Source organism: Microcaecilia unicolor, chromosome 10, assembly GCF_901765095.1.
Source record: "Microcaecilia unicolor chromosome 10, aMicUni1.1, whole genome shotgun sequence".
Taxonomy (NCBI): Eukaryota; Metazoa; Chordata; class Amphibia; order Gymnophiona; family Siphonopidae; genus Microcaecilia; species Microcaecilia unicolor.
This window is the reverse complement of record NC_044040.1, coordinates 9,900,788-9,927,091: the sequence shown is the minus strand read 5'-3', so window position 1 is coordinate 9,927,091 and position 26,304 is coordinate 9,900,788. Positions and strand designations below refer to the sequence as shown.

At 42.0% G+C, this 26,304-nt stretch overlaps 1 protein-coding gene across 1 annotated transcript in view; it reads left to right on the top strand.

Moving 5' to 3' along the window:
* The window catches only part of TAF3 (TATA-box binding protein associated factor 3), a 171,136-nt gene that overhangs the window by 2,968 nt on the left and 141,864 nt on the right, over nucleotides 1–26,304 (top strand). Inside the window, exon 2 of the mRNA XM_030216145.1 lies at nucleotides 1,510–1,752. Within this exon, the coding sequence (XP_030072005.1) occupies nucleotides 1,510–1,752 (243 nt within the window). The remainder of the gene's footprint in view (nucleotides 1–1,509; nucleotides 1,753–26,304) is intronic.

The window sequence follows — 26,304 nt, the reverse complement described above, 5'->3', positions numbered from 1 at the left end:
TCACTTACTATGTTACTATTAATCCTCTTTGCTCTCAGGCAGGTGCACAGACCTCAGCTCTGACACAGGCACGAGAATCAGATGTCACCTGACCTACTGGCGCGTGCATGTGGCGGCCTCTCAGCACCCACTGCCAATGGATCAGAGACAAATCTTACATGTGCACACCAGAGTGTTCCAAGTTCCAACTTCCGTTCCTTCCTTGCCTACAGTGCTGTGGCTCAAATCCAGAAAGAGACTGACTGGAACTTTCTTTTATGTACTTTTAAATTCTTACGGGGATGGGTGGGGATGGGTTAAATTCTTACGGGGATGGGTGGGGATGGGTTAAATTCTTGCGGGGACGGGTTGGGATGGTTTAAATGTTTGCGGGGATGGGTAAGATTCCAGTGGGGATGGGTGGGGGCGGGTAAGATTCCAGCAGGGACGGGCGGGGATGGGTAAGATTTCTGTCCCCGTGCAACTCTCTAAATCGAACTCAGTTCCCCAGGACCAAAGTCCACCACCCTAACCGCTAGGCCACTCCTCCACCACATCCTGATATTCCTCCCTCAGTTTAGATGCTTAGTTTTGCAGTTCAGCACTTTTCAATTTTCCTCTGTAATCATCCAAAGATGATTCCAAGACCACATATGTCCCCCATCCCTTCTTCAGATCCATTTCATTATATCTGCTCCAGCCTTTTCTGTATAATAATAACTGCAGCATTTTGTGCAGGAACCAGCAGTATTTTCACCCCAACCTAGGAAATCTCCAGAAATAGCCCTAACTACATCTGTTATAGTTCTGAAGTAATTCTGAGTGCAGAATTCGTTTTCCTGCTAGTAGATTGCTCTACTGGTTTTAAAAAACTTGAAACATCTCTGCCGTGCTGTAGTTACTTAGCCTTTGGCCTCATTCTTGTTGTGTGGCATGTATTTCAATGTTTAATGCACAATATACTTTATGTATTAACTAGCCGTTGAGCCCGTGAAAACGGGCTACTTTTGGAATGGGGGGGTTCCGAGCCCCCCCCCCCCCCCCCGGAGTCACCGCCACCGCCCCTCCACCCGGCCCGAGCAGCACTGTAAACTTACATCAGCACGCAGCAGCAGGCACATCAGCAAAGCTGCCGTCGGGGCGGGCTTCCTTCTTTGCCCGTGTCCCGCCCTCGTGTGACATAACGTCGGCGAGGGCGGGACAAAGGCAGAGAAGGAAGCCCGACGGCAGCTTTGCTGATGTGCCTGCTGCTGCGTGGTGATGTAAGTTCACAGTGCTCGGGCCAGATGGAGGGGCGGTGGCGACTCCGGGGGAGGGGGAGCGGTTCCGACGTCTGCAGCATGCCAGTAGAGACTTCCCTCTCTGTCCCGCCCCCATCATCACGTATTGAAGCGGGGGCGGGGCAGAGAGGGAAGTCTCTACTGCGCATTTGCGAGTGAGTACGGTCACTCGCCGTTTATATGTTTGATGGGATACTCCTCTGGTCAGCTCTTTTTTTTTTTTTAACCAGATTTGTCTTTTGTCTTTCAGATGGCCGGACTGATCCAGTTTTGGATGATGTGGGCGAAGCCTTCCAGCTGATGGGGGTTAACCTCCAAGAACTGGAAGATTACATACATAGCATTGAACCTGTCACCTTTCCACACCAGATCCCGTCGTTTCCCATTAGTAAAAACAATGTCCTTCAGTTTCCACAGCCTGGAAGTAAAGATGCTGAGGAGCGGAAGGAATACATCCCTGATTACCTCCCTCCTATCGTCTCTTCTCAGGAAGGTGGGGTAGTTTACCATTTTCTTTCTTTCTTGGTATTTTAATTTAACTAAGAAGTACTTAGGCATCCTGCGTATTGTTTACTACCTTGAGCACTGTTGAAAAGGTGTTGATAAATTGAAGAAGTGCAAAGATGAGAACTTTGTGGCATAAAGTATAACAAATACAACTGCATTTGGGGTGGGTGAGCATGCGATGTATTTTTAATTCTTGGACTGCATGGAAACGTCCACAGGGGAGAGGAATAGTGTCACTATTAATCGATTGTGGTTGCTTGTCTGGCAGTACAAGGAAATGATTTTCCTCTGTGACAGAGGGCATTTGAACTTGAATTTGAAAGTGGAGGAGTAGCCTAGTGGTTAGTGCAGTGGACTTTGATCCTGGGGAACTGAGCTCAATTCCCACTGCAGCTCCTTGTGACTCTGGGCAAGTCACATAACCCTCCATTGCCCCTGGTACAAAATAAGTACCTGAATGTATGTAAACCGCATTGAATGTAGTTGCAAACACCTCAGAAAGGCGGTGTATCAAGTCCCATTTGCCTTCCCATATTTTTTTTCCTTGTAATTAATTTCTGTAACCACCAATCCCCAGCTTTACCATCTCCTGCTGAACTGTGCCTCTCAAATTCATGATCCACGTATCTTCAGTGTTGTTCATTATCAGAATGGCATTTTATACTCTGTTGTGTGTAGATAGTCATGTGTTGCATGCCTTTGAAATTACTCGAAAAGCAGTCCAAATCAAAGATAATGCGGAGTTCATACATACCTATTATTTGTGCACAGAGTTGATGCATTAATGGTCATTTATTGTTCATAGAGCATTGCTGCTAATGACTAATTTTTTTTTGTGGAAAAGTTGTCTACGATGGGATTTACCGTACAAAGTGCTAAATATGACCACAGTTGAGGGTAAAGCAACCATGCCTCCCATTCTGTACAAACAGGAAACTTGCATTGGTTTGGAAGCTAAGTTAGCAACCATTCCAATTTGTATTTTGTTGTTCAAATTGTTGTTTTTTTTTTTTTTTTTTTTTTTTAAATCCTCTGGATATTTAAAAGGAAAAGAGAATATCTGTAGGTTCTCTATAATTCAAGAAAGTGGTAGAAAGCTCACCACAGCATTTCTCAGTCCCTCTTTCTCCTTTGTCCATAGCCAAACTGCCGTTTGCTTGTTTTTGAAGAAACCTGTGTCGTTTAGGGGACCTCTTGACATTTCCTTGCATGTTAGAAAATAAACGCAAACTTATTTAATCTTTTTATAGTCCACTTTATTAATGGATCTGGCAAATTATATGTATGTATGCATGCACGCACTTTGCTTTCAGTTTAACTTCTGACTGATGTCTGCTTAAATTATGTAGTAAGGAGAGTGCTTTGTTTTAAGGACCTTGTTCTGTGATTGACGGGAGGAATTTGGCCCTTCCTCCTCAGGTTTCACAACATTTTGAATTGCTAGAGTGGGGGGTCTACATTACAGGAGCAACCACTGTAATGGCACCACTGTCTTTTTCTAAATCTTGTTGAACATGTAATGGTGCTGGCCTGTGAGTGTAGAAAATGAGATGTTGGCATTAGAGGGGGATTGGCACTTCTCTCTATATAAAAAGCAACACCAACGTTCTATGAAGCCTCCAGCCGGAAGTGTGAAGGGGGAGAGATATCCGGTTTCCCCATGAGTGTCTGCCCCGCCCTCTCTGTAACACAAACAGTCAGTGAAGGAAAACAGCAGAGCATGAAATCAAATCGCTGGCTCTGTAACAGTGAAGGACTCAGAGGGGGGAGGGGAGAGAGGGCAGGGACACACACACTCCCACATGCACACAGAAGAAAACATTGCTAGCCCCCGTTTCATTTGCATCAGAAACGGGGCTTTTTTACTAGTTGGGTAGATAAAAAGCTGTGACGTAGTGAAACCAGGAGTGGGGTGAGGAGTGTGACTGGGACAAGATTATCTCCCTATTTCACTTATTTTGTATCATCTCCACAAGAGCGATTAATAAGAGGATGGATGATAATCTTATAATACTCATAAAAGAAGTGACAATGCCATGTTTCAGCACCTTGCCTGAATCAGAGGGTCGTAGAAATTTTGTGTAAATGATCACCATGGAAATACATAGTAATCATTCATTGTTACGTGACTGACACACACACACACATATATATATATATATATATACAGTGCTTTTTTTGTGCCGGTATGCAACGGTACGGCGTACCGGCACCTTTTTCTCCTCCTCCCCTCCCCTCCCCTCCCATTACTTCCAGCGATTCTCCGCCTCTCTCCTGCCCTCCCATCGACGTGCAGCGATTTTTCCGTCCCTCCCCTGCCCTCACCTCTCTCATATCCAGCGATTCTTCGTCCCTCAGCGTCCTCCTTCACTGCCTGCCAGCCAGTCGGACTCAGAAGCGAACGGTGCAGGCAGCGATTGGCTAGCAGTGTCGTAGCTTCCCTCTGCAAGTCCCGCCTATGCGTAAACAGGAAGTTGTAGGCGGGACTTGCAGAGGGAAGCTACGACGCTGCTAGCCAATCGCTGCCTGCACCGTTCGCTTCTGAGTCCGACGCTGGCTGGCAGGCAGTGAAGGAGGACCCTGGGGGACGAAGAATCGCTGGATATTGGGAGAGGTGAGGGCAGGGGAGGGACGGAAAAATCGCTGCACATCGATGGGAGGGCAGGGGAGAGGTGGAGAATCGCTGGAAATAATGGGAGGGAAGGGCAGGGGAGAGAGAATTGCTGGACATGGGATGGGACGGGCAGGGGAGAGAGAATTGCTGGACATGGGATGGGAGGGAAGGGCAAGGGAGAGAGAATTGCTGGAAATCAATGGGATGGGAGGGAAGGGCAAGGGAGAGAGAATTGCTGGAAATCAATGGGATGGGAGGGAAGGGCAGGGGAGAGAGAATTGCTGGACATGGGATGGGAGGGAAGGGCAAGGGAGAGAGAATTGCTGGACATGGGAAGGGCAGGGGAGAGAGAATTGGACATGGGATGGGAGGGAAGGGCAGGGGAGAGAGAATTGCTGGACATGGGAAGGGCAGGGGAGAGAGAATTGCTGGACATTGGATGGGCTGGGAGGGAAGGGCAAGGGAGAGAGAATTGCTGGACATGGGAAGGGCAGGGGAGAGAGAATTGCTGGACATGGGAGGGAAGGGCAGGGGAGAGAGAATTGCTGGACATGGGATGGGAGGGAAGGGCAAGGGAGAGAATTGCTGGACATTGATGGGAGGGCAGGGATGAGATAATTGCTGATCATGGAGGGGAGGGCAGGGAAGATAGAATTGCTGGACATGGAGGGGAGAGAGGAGAATCGCTGGACGGGGAGGGGAGGACAGGGAAGAGAGAATTGCTGGACATGGAGGGGAGAGAGGAGAATCGCTGGACAGGGAAGAGAGAATTGCTGGACATGGATGAGAGGAGAGAGGAGAAATGCTAGAAATGGATGGAGAGGAGAGCAGGAGATAGAGGAGAATTGCTGGACATGGATGGAGGAGTTGGCTAGGAGAGAGGAGAAATGCTGACTTGGATGGAGGAGAGGGGAGAGAGAATTATTGCTTTATATGGATATAGAGGAGGGAAGAGAGATGAGAAATGCTGGACATGAATGGAGGGGAGGAAAGAAAAAAGAAGATGCGCATGGATGGAGATGAGGGAAAGGGAAGAGGAGAAAAACTGCACATGGATGGAGAAAATAGGCAAAAGCTGGATCCATGTTATACCTTCTCCAGTCAATTCCATGGAGGAGGACCCAGCTTTTACTTATGGATGCAGGGCAACAAAAGAAGAAGAAAGGAGGAAAGTAAAGAAATAAATGGAAAGGAAGCCCTGGAAACGGAGTTAAGAGAACAGATAGAGAGCAGCAGAATCAGAGACTGGGACCAATATGGATAGAAAAACAAAGTCACCAGACAACAAAGGTAGAAAAAATCATTTTATTTTCATTTTAGTGTTTGGAATTTGTCTTATTTTGCACTGGGTATACTGGAGCTGTAAGAGCTTACAGAAATTATTTATAATGAAAAAAAATCACATTATTTTTTCTCCTATACTAGTATAATATTTTCAATGATGTCTGTTTATATGCGCCATGGCTGGTATAAGGGGTGTGGCTAATGTGGGTGTGGCTATAATAGGGGCAGTGCCATGTGTGGTGACCCCGCCCACAATGAGTACCGGCACCTTTTTTTCTACAAAAAAAGCACTGTATATATATATATATATATATATATATATATATATAAATATATACACACACACACACACACTCTTATTTTAAACCTAATTTTCTTTGACCATCTGATTTAGGCAAGGGCCATGTCGGGTCATGAATTTTATTAGATGTGTTAAAAGTTTTTTAATTCTGTTTTCACCAGTGTATTTTTATTTATGTATTTTCTTGGTGCATTTTTTTTTACTTATCCTGGCCTTTCACTCTTCCAATACACAAGAGTAAAAATACTAGAGAGGATGAAATCACAGGAAATGTTGAAGCTCAAGAACCTTGTCATTTATTGTTAGAAATTGGCCACCTAACAGGGCAGCCATAGCTGTCAAGAGCTAATAACCCGATGATCCATTACAAGTAGTAGGGAATCTAAGCCTTGAGCTTCCTGTGCCAGATTCAGTATGATAGAGATGTCATTGACTTAAACTCTACTGCCGTCCCAAGGCTTCTGAGCAGCATTCCTTTTATGAGGATTTCTTTGTGAAAAGTGATGCATCTTGATTGCGTTATGATTTCCAGGGCATAATTTATAAGAGAGATCCAGGAATGTTTGTAATAGAGAATGACACGGGTACAAAGTCTGTCCCCATCCCCGCCCTGTCATCATGGGCTCTGTTCTCATCTGCAGAAGCCTCAAACACTTACGATTTTATATTTAAATCTTTTTATTAAAGTATAAAAAGGAACAATATGCTGTGCAACTGTTGTGTATAAATTACAAATAGAAAACAATAATAACAAACAGCTATAATAATCCTCCTCCCCACCACCACCCTTTACTCTCCAACCCCAACAATAGCTGATTTCTACTACCCCAAGGAATCCTAATCCACCCTGTTAAAATGTCCAGGGGTACAAAATACAACCCGTTCTGTATGCCCTAGAGGGGAGAAATATGCCCTATGAAGCACTGTTATGACTTTTTAATCTGTGGATGAATAAGAAGTCATCAACAATCTTAGGATTCAGTCTAGCTCTCCTGTCTTTTACAGTCCTTCCTGCAATAGAAGATGTCTTCTTAGAAGATGTTCTGGTAGCAGAATGTCCAGATAATCCGCAAAAAGCGGAGAACACGAACGCCCCACGAGAGAATACAGATATGGGAGAAAGTGGGATGTTTGACCACGGAAAACCAAAGACTGGAGGGATGGATTCTTAAAACAGTTGTTTATTGATGAAAAAAGACTCGACACAAGCATGTGTCGGCCGTTAGGCCTGCATCAGGAGTCTCAGTGGATGGAGAACAGCTGATACAATTGAAATGTCAGCGTAAAGCGAAAAAAGCTTTTTTCGCTTCACGCTGACATTTCAGTTGTCTAAGAGCAAGTCTCTTCGGAAAAGGTCTTTTTAAAGACCAACCTCATAGATTACAACACCACATGATTGTAAACGTCGACTGAGACCCACCTTATTGATCATCACATCACGTGCTTCTAAAACGTTTGTATCAGCTGTTCTCTGTCCACTGAGACACCTGATGCAGGCCTAACGGCTGAAACACGTTTGCGTCGAGTCTTTTTTCATCAGTAAACTGTTTTAAGAATCCATCCCTCCAGTCTTTGGTTTTCCGTGGTCAAACATCCCACTTTCTCCCATATCTGGTGGCGGAATGTACAGAATCCCTCATGCAAATTTGATAGTTGTGGCCAGCATGTTTGCTTGTTTTTCCAAAAAATCAAAATGTTGTTGTAGGCATCACTCAAACATATATAACAGTCCAGTTCATTAACAGGCTTCAAAGTAGAAAATGACATGAGGGACAAAGTTTGCCCCCATCCTCATGGGCTGTGTTCCCCTACCCCGTCTGATGAAAAAAACCAGTATGGGCTGTTAATCCCAATCGAGTAATCTAATACTACAAAGAACTGAAAAACAGCCAAACACAATCCGAAGGGTTGTGTAGAATGAATATGAAGAAGTGAAAAGAATGGGAAATACCCTCAGAAACCAAGGCTCCTACCGAGGTCTGATCAACAAGACACTATTATCTACAAAAGATTTTGTGTCCGTGACCTAATTTCTTTCATGGGGTAAGCTTTCCCTCCTCTTTTCAATCAAAACTGCCCATATTAGAGCACAGATTTTAAGACTAACTGAGTAACAAAATTTCTCAAGCTACAGCATAGCATGCATAAACTTAGCTTAATAAATGCTGGCTTGACAACCCCACATTTCAACGGGGCCCGATTCATTTCACCCACTAAAGGGCTTCATCAGGAAACATTCAGTTGTATCATAACATCAGTGGTGTCGGTCTATAATTGAAACAAATATTTGACTCAGATAATCCTATACTTACAATGCAGACACACAATATACAAACTTGAAAAAAATGTGAGTCAAACATTTCAAACTACCCCGTCCCCATCCCTGCGGTTACTGTGGGTCCCCATGTCATTCTCTAGTTTGTAATACAGTGGGAAAATGTCATTTTGTAGAGTATGCCTCAGTTTTCCTTATTTATGCTGTGTATTGGTTCTGGTCCTGTGTACCTATGAGATCTGAACAGGTTCACTTATTTGTCCAAAGTCTGTTACTGTCTGAGACCAATCAAAACCTACTAATTTAGGAAATGTCGTAAACTGTTATGACTAGCACTGCTGTTGGCCCTCATAAATATGAACAGCATGCTTTTTATTGTATCATTTGTTTACATTTTACATTTCCTGGAAATGTCCAGCTTCTTAGTGATTGTAATCCACATTGAACTGATAGGTATATGGCTGTTTATTGTTATTGAGTAAATCTTTGAATTTAAGAGAACATGCATACCCGGTGCCGGAAAGAATATTTGAAGCGGGGGAGTCGGAGAAACTAAACAAATTCTCTGTAACCTTGGAGGATGTAATGGGTCAGTTCAGCAAGCTGAAGAGTAGTAAATCACCGGGACCTGATGGTATTCATCCCAGAGTATTAATAGAACTAAAAAATGAACTTGCGGAGCTACTGTTAGAAATATGCAATCTGTCCCTAAAATCGAGTGTAGTGCCGGAAGACTGGAGGGTAGCCAATGTTACTCCGATTTTTAAGAAGGGTTCCAGAGGAGATCCGGGAAATTATAGACCGGTGAGTCTGACGTCGGTGCCGGGCAAGATGGTGGAGGCTATTATTAAGAATAAAATTGCAGAGCATATACAAAAACATGGACTGATGAGACAAAGTCAGCACGGATTTAGTGAAGGGAAGTCTTGCCTCACCAATCTAATGCATTTTTTTGAGGGGGTAAGCAAACATGTGGACAATGGGGAGCCGGTTGATATTGTATATCTGGATTTTCAGAAGGCGTTTGACAAAGTGCCGCACGAAAGACTCCTGAAGAAATTGCAGAGTCATGGAATCGGAGGTAGGGTATTATTATGGATTAAGAACTGGTTGAAAGATAGGAAGCAGAGAGTAGGATTGCGTGGCCAGTATTCTCAGTGGAGGAGGGTAGTTAGTGGGGTCCCGCAGGGGTCTGTGCTGGGTCCGTTGCTTTTTAATGTATTTATAAATGACCTAGAGATGGGAATAACTAGTGAGGTAATTAAATTCGCCGATGACACAAAATTATTCAGGGTCGTCAAGTCGCAGGAGGAATGTGAACGATTACAGGAGGACCTTGCGAGACTGGGAGAATGGGCGTGCAAGTGGCAGATGAAGTTCAATGTTGACAAGTGCAAAGTGATGCATGTGGGTAAGAGGAACCCGAATTATAGCTACGTCTTGCAAGGTTCCGCGTTAGGAGTTACGGATCAAAAAAGGGATCTGGGTGTCGTCGTCGATGATACGCTGAAACCTTCTGCTCAGTGTGCTGCTGCGGCTAGGAAAGCGAATAGAATGTTGGGTGTTATTAGGAAGGGTATGGAGTCCAGGTGTGCGGATGTTATAATGCCGTTGTATCGCTCCATGGTGCGACCGCACCTGGAGTATTGTGTTCAGTACTGGTCTCCGTATCTCAAAAAAGATATAGTAGAATTGGAAAAGGTACAGCGAAGGGCGACGAAAATGATAGTGGGGATGGGACGACTTTCCTATGAAGAGAGGCTGAGAAGGCTAGGGCTTTTCAGCTTGGAGAAGAGACGGCTGAGGGGAGATATGATAGAAGTGTATAAAATAATGAGTGGAATGGATCGGGTGGATGTGAAGCGACTGTTCACGCTATCCAAAAATACTAGGACTAGAGGGCATGAGTTGAAGCTACAGTGTGGTAAATTTAAAACGAATCGGAGAAAATTTTTCTTCACTCAACGTGTAATTAGACTCTGGAATTCGTTGCCGGAGAACGTGGTACGGGCGGTTAGCTTGACGGAGTTTAAAAAGGGGTTAGATAGATTCCTAAAGGACAAGTCCATAGACCGCTATTAAATGGACTTGGAAAAATTCCGCATTTTTTTTTTTTTTTTATTTCAACGTTTTTTATTGAAGACACAACATAAACTTTCTTACAATCATTGAAACCACTTTTGACAAATAAAGTTTTTACAACAACTTGTGGATATTGTCTCCAAAGATTTTTCTTTTTCCCCCCTCCCACCTCCCACCTCCCTCAACCCCCCCTCCCCGCCCCCCATTTGAAATGATACATATGTTTTATTAACATCTTAGTGTGTTGAGGACCAAACTTCTTCCCTTATGAGACAGAGAGTCTATATAAGCACCCCAAATTTTCATAAATATGTTCTTTCTTTTCAATGAACGGTTGGCTTCTTTTGCTTCCCACATCATTAACTGGTGGGTGAGGTTCCGCCAGTGCCAATAATCTGGTCCTATGTCATTCGTCCAGTTTTGCAAAATACATTTCTTTGCCAACAATGTTGTTTTACGTAAAAATATATTATGTTCCGGTATTTGACCTCTAAATGATCCCGGTAAATTTAACAACATCTGCACTGATGTGCCTGCCAGCTTTTGGCCTAAAAGTTGTGATATGTAATGAGTTATTTTTCCCCAAAATCTTCTAACCTTCCAGCAGCTCCAAAAACTATGGTAGTATGTGTTGTCTGTTCTCCCACATCTCACACACAAGGGCGTCTGCAATCCCCCAAATTTTGCTAGTTGTGCCGGTGTCATATATGCTCGGTGTATAAAACGGAATGCACACTCCCTATACTGGGCTCCACTGACCAATTTCGGTATCCCCTTCAGTTGCCTTTCTACATCCCATCCCACTAGTGTAACTCCTAAGTCTTTCTCCCAGCGCTCTCGTAACTTTTGAAAGTTTTTGGGTTTCTCATGTGTCCACAGTGCCTTATGTATCCCTGAAATTGATGGTGCTTCTTCAGAAATCTCTAGGAAAAATTTTTTTAGCTTCAATCCCTGTTTCTGTTCCAATCGGCCTTGATCTAGTGAATGAATAAAATGCTTGATTTGGCAGTGCGCAAATGTATCACCCCATTGAATTGTATCTGCACCCAACAGTTGATCTAAAGATTTAATTTTCCCACTTTCATCTAGTACGTCTTCCAGACATTCCAAACCTCTCTCTGCCCATCGCTGAAAAACTGGGTTTTCTATACCTGCTGTAAAGGTTGGGTTTCCTCTAATTGTTAATAATTCTGTTACTCCTCTCCCCATCTTCAATCTGTTCCCCAAGAATTGCCACGCTCTCCTAAGCGATTTTAGCAGTAAGTTATTCCTGTGTATCTCCGGGATCTGCGGCGTTTCTAATTGTATCAGGGATTCCAATCGCCACGGACCAAAATATTCCTGTTCTAACGCTAATGGTGTATACCATGTCGTTCCAAATATCCAGTCCCTCACATGCCGCATTAAGCAAGCCATATTGTATAACTTCAAGTCTGGTAATCCCAGCCCTCCCTGTTGCCAGTTACCCATCATGAACTGTTGTTTCATCTTAGCTTTCTTATTGGCCCAGCAAAATTGCATTACCATCTTAGTGAATGTTTTCAGATCTTTACCCATTATACATATTGGTATGGTCTGCATAACATACAACCATCTAGGTAGGATCACCATACGTATTAGGCATATTCTACCCATCAGCGGCAACTGCAATTGACTCCAACTTGCGAGTTGGTGTTTAGTCTGAGTCAACAGCATCTTAATGTTAAGTGAGTATAATTCTACTACTTCTGGCGTCAACTGTATACCCAAGTATCGAAACGATTTAGTTGCTCTTCTCAATGGAAACGTTCCCTGCCATGTCGCTGTATTCTGTATATTACTAACCAATGCTTCTGATTTCTCCAGATTTAGTTTGAACCCAGAATAGGTTCCAAATTCTTTAAACACTTCCAGTAATGCTTGTAAGGACTCTTCTGGGTTTGTAAGTATAACTAATAAATCATCTGCAAAGGCAGCCAATTTGAATTCCTGCTTCCCTAACACCACTCCTCTTATGGCCGGCATATCCACAATATCTCTAATCAGGGGGTCTAAGTATAACGCAAAAAGAAGTGGCGATAGGGGACACCCTTGCCTAGTTCCTCTTTGTATTTCAAAAGCCTCCGAGCAATTATCATTGACCGTTATTCTAGCCTGCGGGGATGTGTATAGTGTTCTAATTGCTGTGACAAACCACCCTGCAAAGCCATAGGCATTTAGCGTGTCGAACATATAGTTCCAGTCAACTCGATCAAATGCCTTCTCGGCATCAAAACTGATCATCAAGGTTGGCTGTAACTCCCTCTTTACATGTTCCAGCGCTGTGATAATTCTCCTCAAATTTTTAGCAACTGATCTTCCTTTGACAAATCCCACTTGTCCCTCCTGTACTAAATTTGGTAATACGCGGCTCATGCGTCCTGCCAATATCTTAGCAAATATCTTCATTTCACAGTTCAATAGAGAAATAGGCCGATACGACTCCGGCAAGGTATGATCTCGTTTGGGTTTGGGTAGCAAAATAATTTGAGCCATGTTCAGCTGTCTAGGAAGAAATCCTCTCTCTACCCACCCATTGAAAGTCTCTACTAGTGCGGGCTGTATTTCTTCTCCTAATAGTTGGTAAAATTCTACTCTTAGCCCATCTGGTCCTGGCGCTTTCCCTGGAGAGCTATTAGTTATTGCCCAATGTACTTCATCAATATTTATTGGTTCATTTAATACTTTTTGTTCCCTTTCAGAGAGAACCGGATGGGCCACCCCCTCTAAATATAAATTGCTCGGAAGACCTAAGTTATGTTCTTCTGCATATAAGTTCTGGTAAAAATTTTTAAAAATATTTTGGATTTCCACATCTTTAAAGCACATTTTTCCTTTCTCGTCCTTTAAAGTTATAACTCTTCTCGATGTCTGTTTCTGGGCAATAAGTCTGGCCAACATCTTTCCCCCCTTACTGCCATACTTATATAATTGAAATTTATAATAAGCTTGTGACTTCATCTCTCTCTCATGTATAATAGTATTTAGAGCCACTTGAGCTGATACCAATTCTTTCTTCATTTGAGCGCTGGAAGACCTATCATATCTTTTCCTCAATGTTACAATTTCTTTTTCTAGCCTCAGTATCTCTCTGTCTCTAGCTTTTTTAAATTGGCTTACATAACTAATGATCTCTCCTCTTAGGACCGCTTTCGCCGCCTCCCAGAATATTATTGGGTCGGAGGCTGTATTCTCATTAAAAAGTTTATATTCTTTCCAAGTTTTCATCAAATGTTCCCTAAATCCCACATTATGGGTCAAGTAACTTGGGAATGTCCACTGTCTAACTTTACCTCCCTCCTCCCCGGGTTTCCAATTCGCCCAAACTTCTGCATGATCCGATATTGCATAAGGTCCTATTTGCGTATCCTGTATCTCTCCCATTAATGTACGTGACACCAGCAGGTAATCTATCCTTGATTGTGTGTTGTGTGCTCTGGACATATGTGTGTAATCTCTATCTTGTGGGTGGAGCACTCTCCAGATATCCAATAGGCCCAAAAGTGAACACAAGTTCGGTAGACCCTTTGACATCCAGTGAGATGGTGTCTGTGTGGCATTAGATTTGTCCATCTGCGGGTCCCATACTGTATTAAAGTCTCCTCCCAAAATTAATCTGGAAGAGTCTTCTATTAAATGCCCCAATAGTTGTTGATAAAATTTTTTATCCATTTGGTTTGGTGCATAAATACTGCCCAGTATTATCTGCCTCTTTGCCAAAAGTACCTTACAAAAAATGTACCTTCCCTCTGGATCTTTAATTACATCGCAAATCTTGTCCACCACCCCTTTTCTTATGAGGACGACCACTCCGCCTTTTCTCCCCTTTGCAGGCGATCCAATGCATTCTCCCACCCACCATTTTTTAAGTTTATCCTGTTCTGTCTCCTTTAGGTGTGTCTCTTGTAAAAGAGCGACATCTGCTTTGATTCTCTGTAGATATTTTAATATCTTAGAGCGCTTCACTGGCGACCCGATGCCTCCCACATTCCAGGTCACTATTTTAACCATCTTTCACGTGTTGTGGTGGCCTCGGATCACCCACAGAAGCTCTTTATCATCCGGGAGTAACCACCCCAGCCTATGGTTCCCCCCTCTTATCATGTAGTCCCCACACATTCTCTTTTGCTGCATAGTATCATTTTCCTCTTCTTTGTTCCTTATCTTGTTAACGTCTATTTGCTTTCCCCTACACCCTATCCTTCCCCAACTCCTCCCTCCCCTTAACATCCCATCCCTCCCTTCTATTACCCTCCCTCCCATGTTCCCTATTAACCCTCTACGTTCCGTCCCTAGTATGGGACTAATCACGTTTACGCCTCTCTCTACATTCCTTATAATTAAGCTTCTATTGCAAGGTTACTTCCCTCTTCTATATGTGAACCCTTATATGAATTCCCCATTCCTCCCTCTCTCTTCTCATATTCAAGGGCAACTCTTATCATATTCAGTGGTCTGTCATTTCTAAATAACTGTTTCAATATAACATTTTTCTATCTTGTGGTTATGTCCTCTCCTACAATTGGGGACCATTGTATATTATATATATTAACTCCAACATTAACCAATAACGTTATGATTTCCTTAATCTAATGTTTTCACAACTTGCATATATAGCATCATTCCCATCTCCCTCCTTTCCATCTTAAAAAGATGACATGGTTTTATCTTCTAAGCATTGTCTTTGTAAATGTTCAATTCTAGCTTCTCCGGAAGACCAGCCGAAACTCTTCCAGTGTATCTTCCATGTTATTTCAAAAGTTCCACTCTTGTTGGTTAGCGATATTAATATTGACTGTGGCTGCTCGCCTTGGTTTTTTGCTTAGTCATTCAGCAGTTGTAATCCACAATCCTGTACACGGACGATCATGTTGCCTCATCCCATCAGCAATTGTAATCCAAAAGTGTAATAATAGTTGTTCAGGTTGCGGCCTCCACCTTTTATTCTTATTATAGCCCGTTACGGGTCTCTTGTATTCCGTGTTGGCTGCTCAAACCACGTCCTGATTATTTCTGTAAATTGTAGTCCCCATTATTCCACCCCGTTTCATGTCTTCCTGGGCACTTGGTTCTGTTATTCAACTTCTGAAAGTTTCTACTCGCAGTGTTTCTGCCGCTTCATTTCCAAATTTGTAATCCATTGTATTCCAGTTGTTGCTTCCATGTATGTCATTGCTACTCATCCCTGAGCCTCCGTCAGGGTCCGGAGCTGAGCCGATAATCATTCAGTTCTTATGTTTACTGTGACCCCAGAAGTTAGCTATAATCATACCAACTCAGGCTGTCGCTTTATATCACTGAGGTCATTTTATCCAAAAGATTTAACTTCCTTAAATCAACTTTTTCAGCAATGTCCATGATTTAATTCCAACATTCAACTGTTTTACTCCATGTCCTTCCCAGTCTCAGCCTGATCCGTCATTCATCTCCTTCACTCAGTATTTGTCTAATGTATTGCTGTGCTTCCAGGACCGTCTCACAAATTTTAACAGATGATTGGTAAAAGATCTTTAATTTTGCTGGGTACAACAGCGCGAATTTGATCTTGTGCTGCACTAGTTGCGAGCACGTCGGTGAAAAAGCCTTCCGCTGCGCGGCCACTGCGCTCGAATAATCTTGAAAACACAGGATTTTTTGATTGTTATAAGTCAGAGGTATTCCACCACGTATGGCCTGCATTATTGCGGTTTTATGGTTAAAGTTAAGTATTCGGCATATCACTATTCTGGGCCTCCCCGCGCTTTGTCGCATAGGGCCTATTCGATGGGCTCTCTCAATAATTAGGGGTCCCATTTCTGATTGCAGCTTTAGTTCTCTCATTAACCATTTCTCTAGGAAAGGGCGAAGTTCTTTTTCCCCTATATCCTCAGGCAGCCCAACAAAACGCAAGTTATTACGTCTAGACCTATTCTCTAGGTCTTCTATCTTTTCGGCCTGTGTTTCCACTGTTTTTAGGAGTTTACCATACCTCTGTTCCATAGTTGTAACTTGGTCTTCCAGGGCCCCCGTTCGTTGTTGAAAACCTGCCATATCCTGGGCGAGTTGCGCCATATCGCTCTGCAAACCTGCTAGTTTGGAGTCCAGTCCCTGTAATTTTTTGTCTAGAATAACTTCCAGGGCTGCTGTTACTTCTCCCACTATTTCGGCGGTCCATGCTGAGCTAACTGACAAATTCGATGGGCTCGCCGGTGCCGCCATCTTGTCTTCTCCCGCTTTTCCTTTACGAAGCGATTTAGCGGCCATTGCTACTTCGGACCTCCGATCCAAAAAGATAGGTGGATGGGTAAGCCTCGCGGGTTCTTTATTTTAAATTTTAGCCGGTTTCCGTTTTTTAATTCGAGGGTTTTAGCTTGGAATGCGAGAGAGGGCACGGAGCTAATCTTTTAGTGACCGCTCGCGTGCATCGCGTCACGTGACCCAAAATTCCACATTTTTAGGTATAACTTGTCTGGAATGTTTTTACGTTTGGGGAGCGTGCCAGGTGCCCTTGACCTGGATTGGCCACTGTCGGTGACAGGATGCTGGGCTAGATGGACCTTTGGTCTTTCCCAGTATGGCACTACTTATGTACTTATGTACTTATGCTTGCTGCTCTTAGTTTCACTGATTGGCGAAGATGAAAAGTTACAGCTTAGCTGTATTTTATTACTCTTTTGAAGACGTTAACATTTGAAACTGGCAGCTGTATTCTTGGCGCTGTAATAATAGAAGTTCTTAAATTCTTCTTTTCAGCATGTGTGAGAGAGGTAGGTGACTAATACTGTATTTGGATCTCAGGCCAGTGTTATGAGCACCATGACCAGTTGGTGTTGCTGAATTACTTCCAAAGAGTGAAAGTAATTTTCTACTGTAGTTCAAGGGATGGATGTAGGTAAGGAGGTTGAAACAGGAGACAACATGACTTCAAAAAGTTGAATCCACTTTGGGTTGTCTCTGTTTCCCCTCCCCTGCACAGCTATCACTCAAGTACACTCATAACAAAGCAAGCAAGCAAACAAACCTATGAGCTGCTGCATTCACATTGTCATTCTTTATTGCTGGTATATTTTCAAACATGCGAGCTTGTGCAGCATATGGATGTATACAGAGAAAGTATAATAATGGAATAACTTTTCATAGGTAGAGTAGAGGAGTGTGGTAGCCGTGTTAGTCCACTCTTAAGGTTATCAATAGAAATCAAACAAAATAAAACATGGAAAAGAAAATAAGATGATACCTTTTTTATTGGACATAACTTAATACATTTCTTGATTAGCTTTCGAAGGTTGCCCTTCTTCGTCAGATCGGAAATAAGCAAATGTGCTAGCTGACAGTGTATATAAGTGAAAACATTCAAGCATTACTATGACAGTAAAATAGATACCATTGGAGATTCTACATGGAATGTTGCTACTATTGGACATTCTACATGGAATGTTGCTATTCCACTAGCAACATTCCATGTAGAAGGCTGCGCAGGCTTCTGTTTCTGTGAGTCTGACATCCTGCACGTACGTGCAGGATGTCAGACTCGCAGAAGCAGAAGCCTGCGCGGCCACATTGGTGATCTGCAAGGGCCGACTTCTACATGGAATGTTGCTAGTGGAATAGCAACATTCCATGTAGAATCTATAGAAATCAAACAAAATAAAACAAGGAAAAGAAAATAAGATGATACCTTTTTTATTGGACATAACTTAATACATTTCTTGATTAGCTTTCGAAGGTTGCCCTTCTTCCTCAGATCGGAAATAAGCAAATGTGCTAGCTGACAGTGTATATAAGTGAAAACATTCAAGCATTACTATGACAGTAAAATAGATACCATTGGAGATTCTACATGGAATGTTGCTACTATTGGACATTCTACATGGAATGTTGCTATTCCACTAGCAACATTCCATGTAGAAGGCTGCGCAGGCTTCTGTTTCTGTGAGTCTGACATCCTGCACGTACGTGCAGGATGTCAGACTCACAGAAGCAGAAGCCTGCGCGGCCACATTGGTGATCTACAAGGGCCGACTTCTACATGGAATGTTGCTAGTGGAATAGCAACATTCCATGTAGAATCTATAGAAATCAAACAAAATAAAACAAGGAAAAGAAAATAAGATGATACCTTTTTATTGGACATAACTTAATACATTTCTTGATTAGCTTTCGAAGGTTGCCCTTCTTCCTCAGATCGGAAATAAGCAAATGTGCTAGCTGACAGTGTATATAAGTGAAAACATTCAAGCATTACTATGACAGTAAAATAGATACCATTGGAGATTCTACATGGAATGTTGCTACTATTGGACATTCTACATGGAATGTTGCTATTCCACTAGCAACATTCCATGTAGAAGGCTGCGCAGGCTTCTGTTTCTGTGAGTCTGACATCCTGCACGTACGTGCAGGATGTCAGACTCACAGAAGCAGAAGCCTGCGCGGCCACATTGGTGATCTGCAAGGGCCGACTTCTACATGGAATGTTGCTAGTGGAATAGCAACATTCCATGTAGAATCTATAGAAATCAAACAAAATAAAACATGGAAAAGAAAATAAGATGATCCCTTTTTTATTGGACATAACTTAATACATTTCTTGATTAGCTTTCGAAGGTTGCCCTTCTTCCTCAGATCGGAAATAAGCAAATGTGCTAGCTGACAGTGTATATAAGTGAAAACATTCAAGCATTACTATGACAGTAAAATAGATACCATTGGAGATTCTACATGGAATGTTGCTACTATTGGACATTCTACATGGAATGTTGCTATTCCACTAGCAACATTCCATGTAGAAGGCTGCGCAGGCTTCTGTTTCTGTGAGTCTGACGTCCTGCACGTACGTGCAGGATGTCAGACTCGCAGAAGCAGAAGCCTGCGCGGCCACATTGGTGATCTGCAAGGGCCGACTTCTACATGGAATGTTGCTAGTGGAATAGCAACATTCCATGTAGAATCTATAGAAATCAAACAAAATAAAACAAGGAAAAGAAAATAAGATGATCCCTTTTTTATTGGACATAACTTAATACATTTCTTGATTAGCTTTCGAAGGTTGCCCTTCTTCCTCAGATCGGAAATAAGCAAATGTGCTAGCTGACAGTGTATATAAGTGAAAACATTCAAGCATTACTATGACAGTAAAATAGATACCATTGGAGATTCTACATGGAATGTTGCTACTATTGGACATTCTACATGGAATGTTGCTATTCCACTAGCAACATTCCATGTAGAAGGCTGCGCAGGCTTCTGTTTCTGTGAGTCTGACGTCCTGCACGTACGTGCAGGATGTCAGACTCGCAGAAGCAGAAGCCTGCGCGGCCACATTGGTGATCTGCAAGGGCCGACTTCTACATGGAATGTTGCTAGTGGAATAGCAACATTCCATGTAGAATCTATAGAAATCAAACAAAATAAAACAAGGAAAAGAAAATAAGATGATACCTTTTTATTGGACATAACTTAATACATTTCTTGATTAGCTTTCGAAGGTTGCCCTTCTTCCTCAGATCGGAAATAAGCAAATGTGCTAGCTGACAGTGTATATAAGTGAAAACATTCAAGCATTACTATGACAGTAAAATAGATACCATTGGAGATTCTACATGGAATGTTGCTACTATTGGACATTCTACATGGAATGTTGCTATTCCACTAGCAACATTCCATGTAGAAGGCTGCGCAGGCTTCTGTTTCTGTGAGTCTGACATCCTGCACGTACGTGCAGGATGTCAGACTCACAGAAGCAGAAGCCTGCGCGGCCACATTGGTGATCTACAAGGGCCGACTTCTACATGGAATGTTGCTAGTGGAATAGCAACATTCCATGTAGAATCTATAGAAATCAAACAAAATAAAACAAGGAAAAGAAAATAAGATGATACCTTTTTTATTGGACATAACTTAATACATTTCTTGATTAGCTTTCGAAGGTTGCCCTTCTTCCTCAGATCGGAAATAAGCAAATGTGCTAGCTGACAGTGTATATAAGTGAAAACATTCAAGCATTACTATGACAGTAAAATAGATACCATTGGAGATTCTACATGGAATGTTGCTACTATTGGACATTCTACATGGAATGTTGCTATTCCACTAGCAACATTCCATGTAGAAGGCTGCGCAGGCTTCTGTTTCTGTGAGTCTGACATCCTGCACGTACGTGCAGGATGTCAGACTCACAGAAGCAGAAGCCTGCGCGGCCACATTGGTGATCTACAAGGGCCGACTTCTACATGGAATGTTGCTAGTGGAATAGCAACATTCCATGTAGAATCTATAGAAATCAAACAAAATAAAACAAGGAAAAGAAAATAAGATGATACCTTTTTTATTGGACATAACTTAATACATTTCTTGATTAGCTTTCGAAGGTTGCCCTTCTTCCTCAGATCGGAAATAAGCAAATGTGCTAGCTGACAGTGTATATAAGTGAAAACATTCAAGCATTACTATGACAGTAAAATAGATACCATTGGAGATTCTACATGGAATGTTGCTACTATTGGACATTCTACATGGAATGTTGCTATTCCACTAGCAACATTCCATGTAGAAGGCTGCGCAGGCTTCTGTTTCTGTGAGTCTGACGTCCTGCACGTACGTGCAGGATGTCAGACTCGCAGAAGCAGAAGCCTGCGCGGCCACATTGGTGATCTGCAAGGGCCGACTTCTACATGGAATGTTGCTAGTGGAATAGCAACATTCCATGTAGAATCTATAGAAATCAAACAAAATAAAACAAGGAAAAGAAAATAAGATGATACCTTTTTTATTGGACATAACTTAATACATTTCTTGATTAGCTTTCGAAGGTTGCCCTTCTTCCTCAGATCGGAAATAAGCAAATGTGCTAGCTGACAGTGTATATAAGTGAAAACATTCAAGCATTACTATGACAGTAAAATAGATACCATTGGAGATTCTACATGGAATGTTGCTACTATTGGACATTCTACATGGAATGTTGCTATTCCACTAGCAACATTCCATTTAGAAGGCTGCGCAGGCTTCTGTTTCTGTGAGTCTGACGTCCTGCACGTACGTGCAGGACGTCAGACTCGCAGAAGCCTGCGCGGCCACATTGGTGATCTACAAGGGCCGACTTCTACATGGAATGTTGCTAGTGGAATAGCAACATTCCATGTAGAATCTATAGAAATCAAACAAAATAAAACATGGAAAAGAAATAAGATGATCCCTTTTTTATTGGACATAACTTAATACATTTCTTGATTAGCTTTCGAAGGTTGAGTAGGTTTTCATAGGTAGAGTAGTAATTTGTTATAAATCGTAATCAGTGTGTCATTTGGACAGGGTGGTTATAAGGACTCCCTAGCACGTGTTGTATTTGTGCGGACATTTTTTTTCTCCTAGTAAAAGGCCTCTAAAACAGATATCATGTTATGAGAATCAGGTGCTCAGCATTCAGAGTTTCTATCTATTTATTATTTATGACATTTATATCCCACATTAAACATGAATAAGGTTGAAACCTGGGAGCATTTAAAAATATTTTTATTTTTCCTGTTCCTAGATCAAAAGAGAAAGATGGTTTATGGCAACTTGCTGCTTTTATTTTGTGGAATGCAGTAGTATATTATAAAAATGCGCTTAATATTGTTTATTACTACTATTTAAAAGAAAGAAAGAAATAATAAGGGCAGAGCTACCTTGTAGAGGTAATTAGCCTGGCAGAAAATTACTAAATAGCAATTATTCTGGACTTGTTTCTAGAACTATGATAGTACCTGTTATTTGGCCCTTAGGTTTCTGCTAGGCTGCATCCAAAAATGGAAATATTATTTGTTATAGATATAAAAATAATGCAAAGCAAGTTACAAAATTCTGTTCACTACCAAAATATACTGATTATTCAATATATATATATATATATATATATATATATATATATATTATTAGTTGCATTTGTATCCCACATTTTCCCACCTATTTACAGACTCAATGTGGTTTACAATATATTGTACATCAAAGCAAGTGTCAATCAAGAGTAGATAAACAATTGTTTAATAAAGAACAGGTGTAACGTAATGGATATAATCAATTTTTAAAAAACATATCAGAAAACAGATTAACCAGTAAATTGGTGATGTGTTAGAGTTCCTATTGTTGATCATTCTGGTAAGTCTTGTTAAAAAGAAAAGTTTTTAGTGATTTTCGAAAGTTGATGAGGTCATGAATAGTTTTCAGATGACGTGGCAATGCATTCCACAGCTGTGCGCCAATGTAGGAAAAGCAGGACGTATGTAGTAGTTTGTATTTTAAACCTTTACAGTTAGGGAAGTGAAGTCCCAGGAATATATATATATATATATAAAATATACAGTGCAATCTGCTTAAGTGCAAGGGTCTGGGACCAAAGAAATGCATGCAGTTAACCGGAGCGTGCACTTAAACGTTGTGACCCAAAGAAGCTTGACATCTGATAAACATATGTGCAGTACTGTTTATTATTATACCTACAGTATACAGTCTCCATTAACTGACATTAGGCTTACTTGAAGTAATCAGTTATAGTCCTCTGTACACTATTGGGTCTGCGAGTTCCATAGACTATGTGCGCCAGACGGTAAAAACTGTCAGCACTGACATCCAGTGGCCTCCAGATAGGTCGCCCACGGTGTTGACTCTCCAGCACTCTTGCAAAAGTGTCAGGAGGAGGTTGTTGAATTTCGTCAGCATGTGCCTCGCTGCTCATTGCATTATCTGTTTCATCATCAGCCGTTGTTGCCTGCGTGTAGGCGCTTATCTCAACATCAGTGCTGTTGTCAGCTGTTTGTTGATCGTAATCAACAGCTACATAGCGATGAAACTCCTCTTCAGTAACACCGGCTGGATTGTCAACCTGTTCATCTGACACGTTTGCAACAGCTCCATCTGTTTCGTCCCTCTCCACATCCCTAACAAAGCTTGCCCGCTTGTAGCAGTTCACAATGGTTGCCTGTGTAACATGATTCCAGGCTTCTTTCTGCATATGTAGGGAATCCAACAGTGATAGATTACGAGCCAGTTCAACAGCCTGTTTATCCTTGCCAATTTGGTTATCCATAAAGCTCATCAGATGACGTAGCACAAGAGCCCGATATTGTTGTTTGAAATTGGCTGTTATGCCCTGCTCCATAGGTTGGATCAGAGAGGTAGTGTTTGGTGGCAGGAAGACCACCTTGACGTTAGACAGCCTGACATCATCACTGTGTGCAGCACAATTATCACAAAGCAACAAAATCTGACTCTTTTGTGACCGCATTCTAGTGTCTAACTTCTTTAGCCACTGCTTCCAAATTTCCCCAGTCATCCATGAATTTGCGTTAGCCTCGTATGACACAGGAAGTCGCTTAACTTTCTTGAAGCAATGGGGCTGTTTGCTCTTTCCAGTGATGAGGGGTTCCAACTTCTCACTCCCATCCATATTGCAGCAAAGGAGGATCGTCAGTCAGTCCTTCGACGTTTTACCTCCAGTAGTTTCAGCATGTTTGAATGTAAGTGTTCCATCAGGAATCGCTCACCAGTAGAGACCGTTTTCGTCAGCATCGAAAATGTCATGAAGTGCAAACTCGTTCAAGATGGTAGGAAGAACTGAAACAACCCAATTTTCAGTACCAAAGTCATCAGCGTCTTGTTTCTCACCATGCTGTTTCTTGAATTTTATGTTGTTCCTCTCCTTCCATCTTTGCAACCATCCAACAGTGGCTTTGAATTCAGTTAGTTCAAGACTTTCAGCTAGCTGATTAGCTTTCTCCATAAACAGTGGACTACTGACAGGAAACTGTCTGCTCCTGACTCGAGAAAACCACCGAAGAAGAGCATCTTCTACCTCCTCAGCTTTTCCCACCCGTTTACATTTCCGTTGTGGATTTGTATTGTTTTGCCAGTCTTCCAGAAACTGATCTTTCTGCTTCAAGATACGTGAAATTTGAGTGGGATTGACACCATATTCTTTAGCAATAGATGCTTGACTTTGTTTTCTAATTTTTTAAGAACTTCTATTCGTTCAGCCAGCGTTAGTCTTACAGTTCCGCCGCGACGACAACCCTAGTGTACACTCTAACAACATTCTTTCGCTTATTCTGCCTGTAGCAGTTAAAGGGGCGGTAAATTTGAAATCTCGTTGGTTGTCACATGCCAATCGGCTTCCATATTCCGTGCATGCACTTATGTGGAGTCTTTACTGCAGAGGAGCGGTCTTAAACCATGCATATAAGCGAACCTTGCACTTATCAGTGGTGCGCTAAACCGAAGTTTGTGCCCATAGAAATTGATGGTGCCAAAAACGGGATCGAACTACGACATGCAGTTAAACAGAGCATGCGCTTATCCGACGTGCACTTAAATGGAGTGCACTGTATATGTATATAAATATATAAAAGTGATTGCACAATTATAATATACATTCTGAGAAGATTACACACTTAGCAGCAGAATAAGGCTGAAGACCACAGGTCCTGTTACAACCAATAAGTGGCAGGCAAAAACCAATAACTATACCCAGAACTATAGGTAGAATAATCCCACTTCTCTCAACCAGCAGTCTGTAGGTTGCAGACTTCCAGTGTGGTGAAGAATCGGACTTTTCCGTTGAGTCTCCAGCAGGGCAGCTGTGAGTCTGTCCCAGTCCAGGAATAATATCTGAGGTCTTTGCTTTGTATACTAATTCGACAGTGTTTTGGGAAAGCCACATATCTGGACCAGTCACAAACTGTGTGCTTCTGTCCAGCAGAATTCACGGTCATGATGAGAGGCCTAGTGATTACCAAAGAAACTCTTACCAGTCACAAGTCTGATGGTAGCAAACTCCCGGAGACTCTGTATGAGGTACGCTCCTCCACGCTTCCCAGGAGATAACTGGAGGCTAGTGGGGATGAAGTCGTCACAGTAGGTTTCCTTTGTAGAATGCTGGTTTCTGATGTATTCAGGCTATAGAATCCATATTAGAACAGGAAAAGATGTTCAGGCTTACCAGGCCTCTGACCAGCAAAGGTGAGACAGTAGGAAAATACCCCTACAGCCTTCATGCAGAAGTCCAGAGTCAGTCTAAATGTGCCAACATTTACCAGTTCTATGATCTATATTTAAGTCAGTTTTCAACAGCATTTTCTCAGTTATTACCCAAATGCGAACACAATGATAACGGTAATAAGTTTTGCATGTTACTGAATTTTATTATTCTGCCTCACTGTATTTCTAGTTTTTTGTTTTTTTTTGTTACATTTGTACCCCGCGCTTTCCCACTCATGGCAGGCTCAATGCGGCTTACATGGGGCAATGGAGGGTTAAGTGACTTGCCCAGAGTCACAAGGAGCTGCCTGTGCCTGAAGTGGGAATGGAACTCAGTTCCTCAGGACCAGAGTCCACCACCCTAACCACTAGGCCACTCCTCCACAGTATTGTCATCACAAGGACAAAATATAAGAAAACCAATTGACTACATTAAGGGCTTATAGGCCATTTAGTTTTGTTTAAACAAATGAGAGATCTGTATGAACAAAAATATTTATTTTTATTATTTTGACTTATGAAAACCACTTGTCCATGAAACATGGTCAAAACAGACTAATCCATTTGTACAAAAGTGATGAGGTGAAGATGTGATTCCGTGTGCCTCAATGAAAGGAAAGTTTAACTTTACTTCCAGTCTTTATAATACCAGGCTTCCCAAGGCAGATTACAACAACAGTTAAGATTAACCCATCAGAAACAGGATATCTTCACAGAAATTTGGCCATTACTGCATTGTGTAGAACAGTGTAGAATAATGAGTGCAAAATACAGCCTTTATTAGTGCTTTTTCCACCGGCAAGAATAATTTTTGAAGCTGTTTTAGTGATATTCAGTTTTGATTCCATGATATTTATATCTACATAGGGGTCGCTTTCAAATAAATTAAAAAGCTGTCAAAAAAGTTTTAAAAAAAATCTTTTGTCCTCCACCTTTTAAGGCTTTTTTTTTTTTTTTGTTACATTTGTACCCT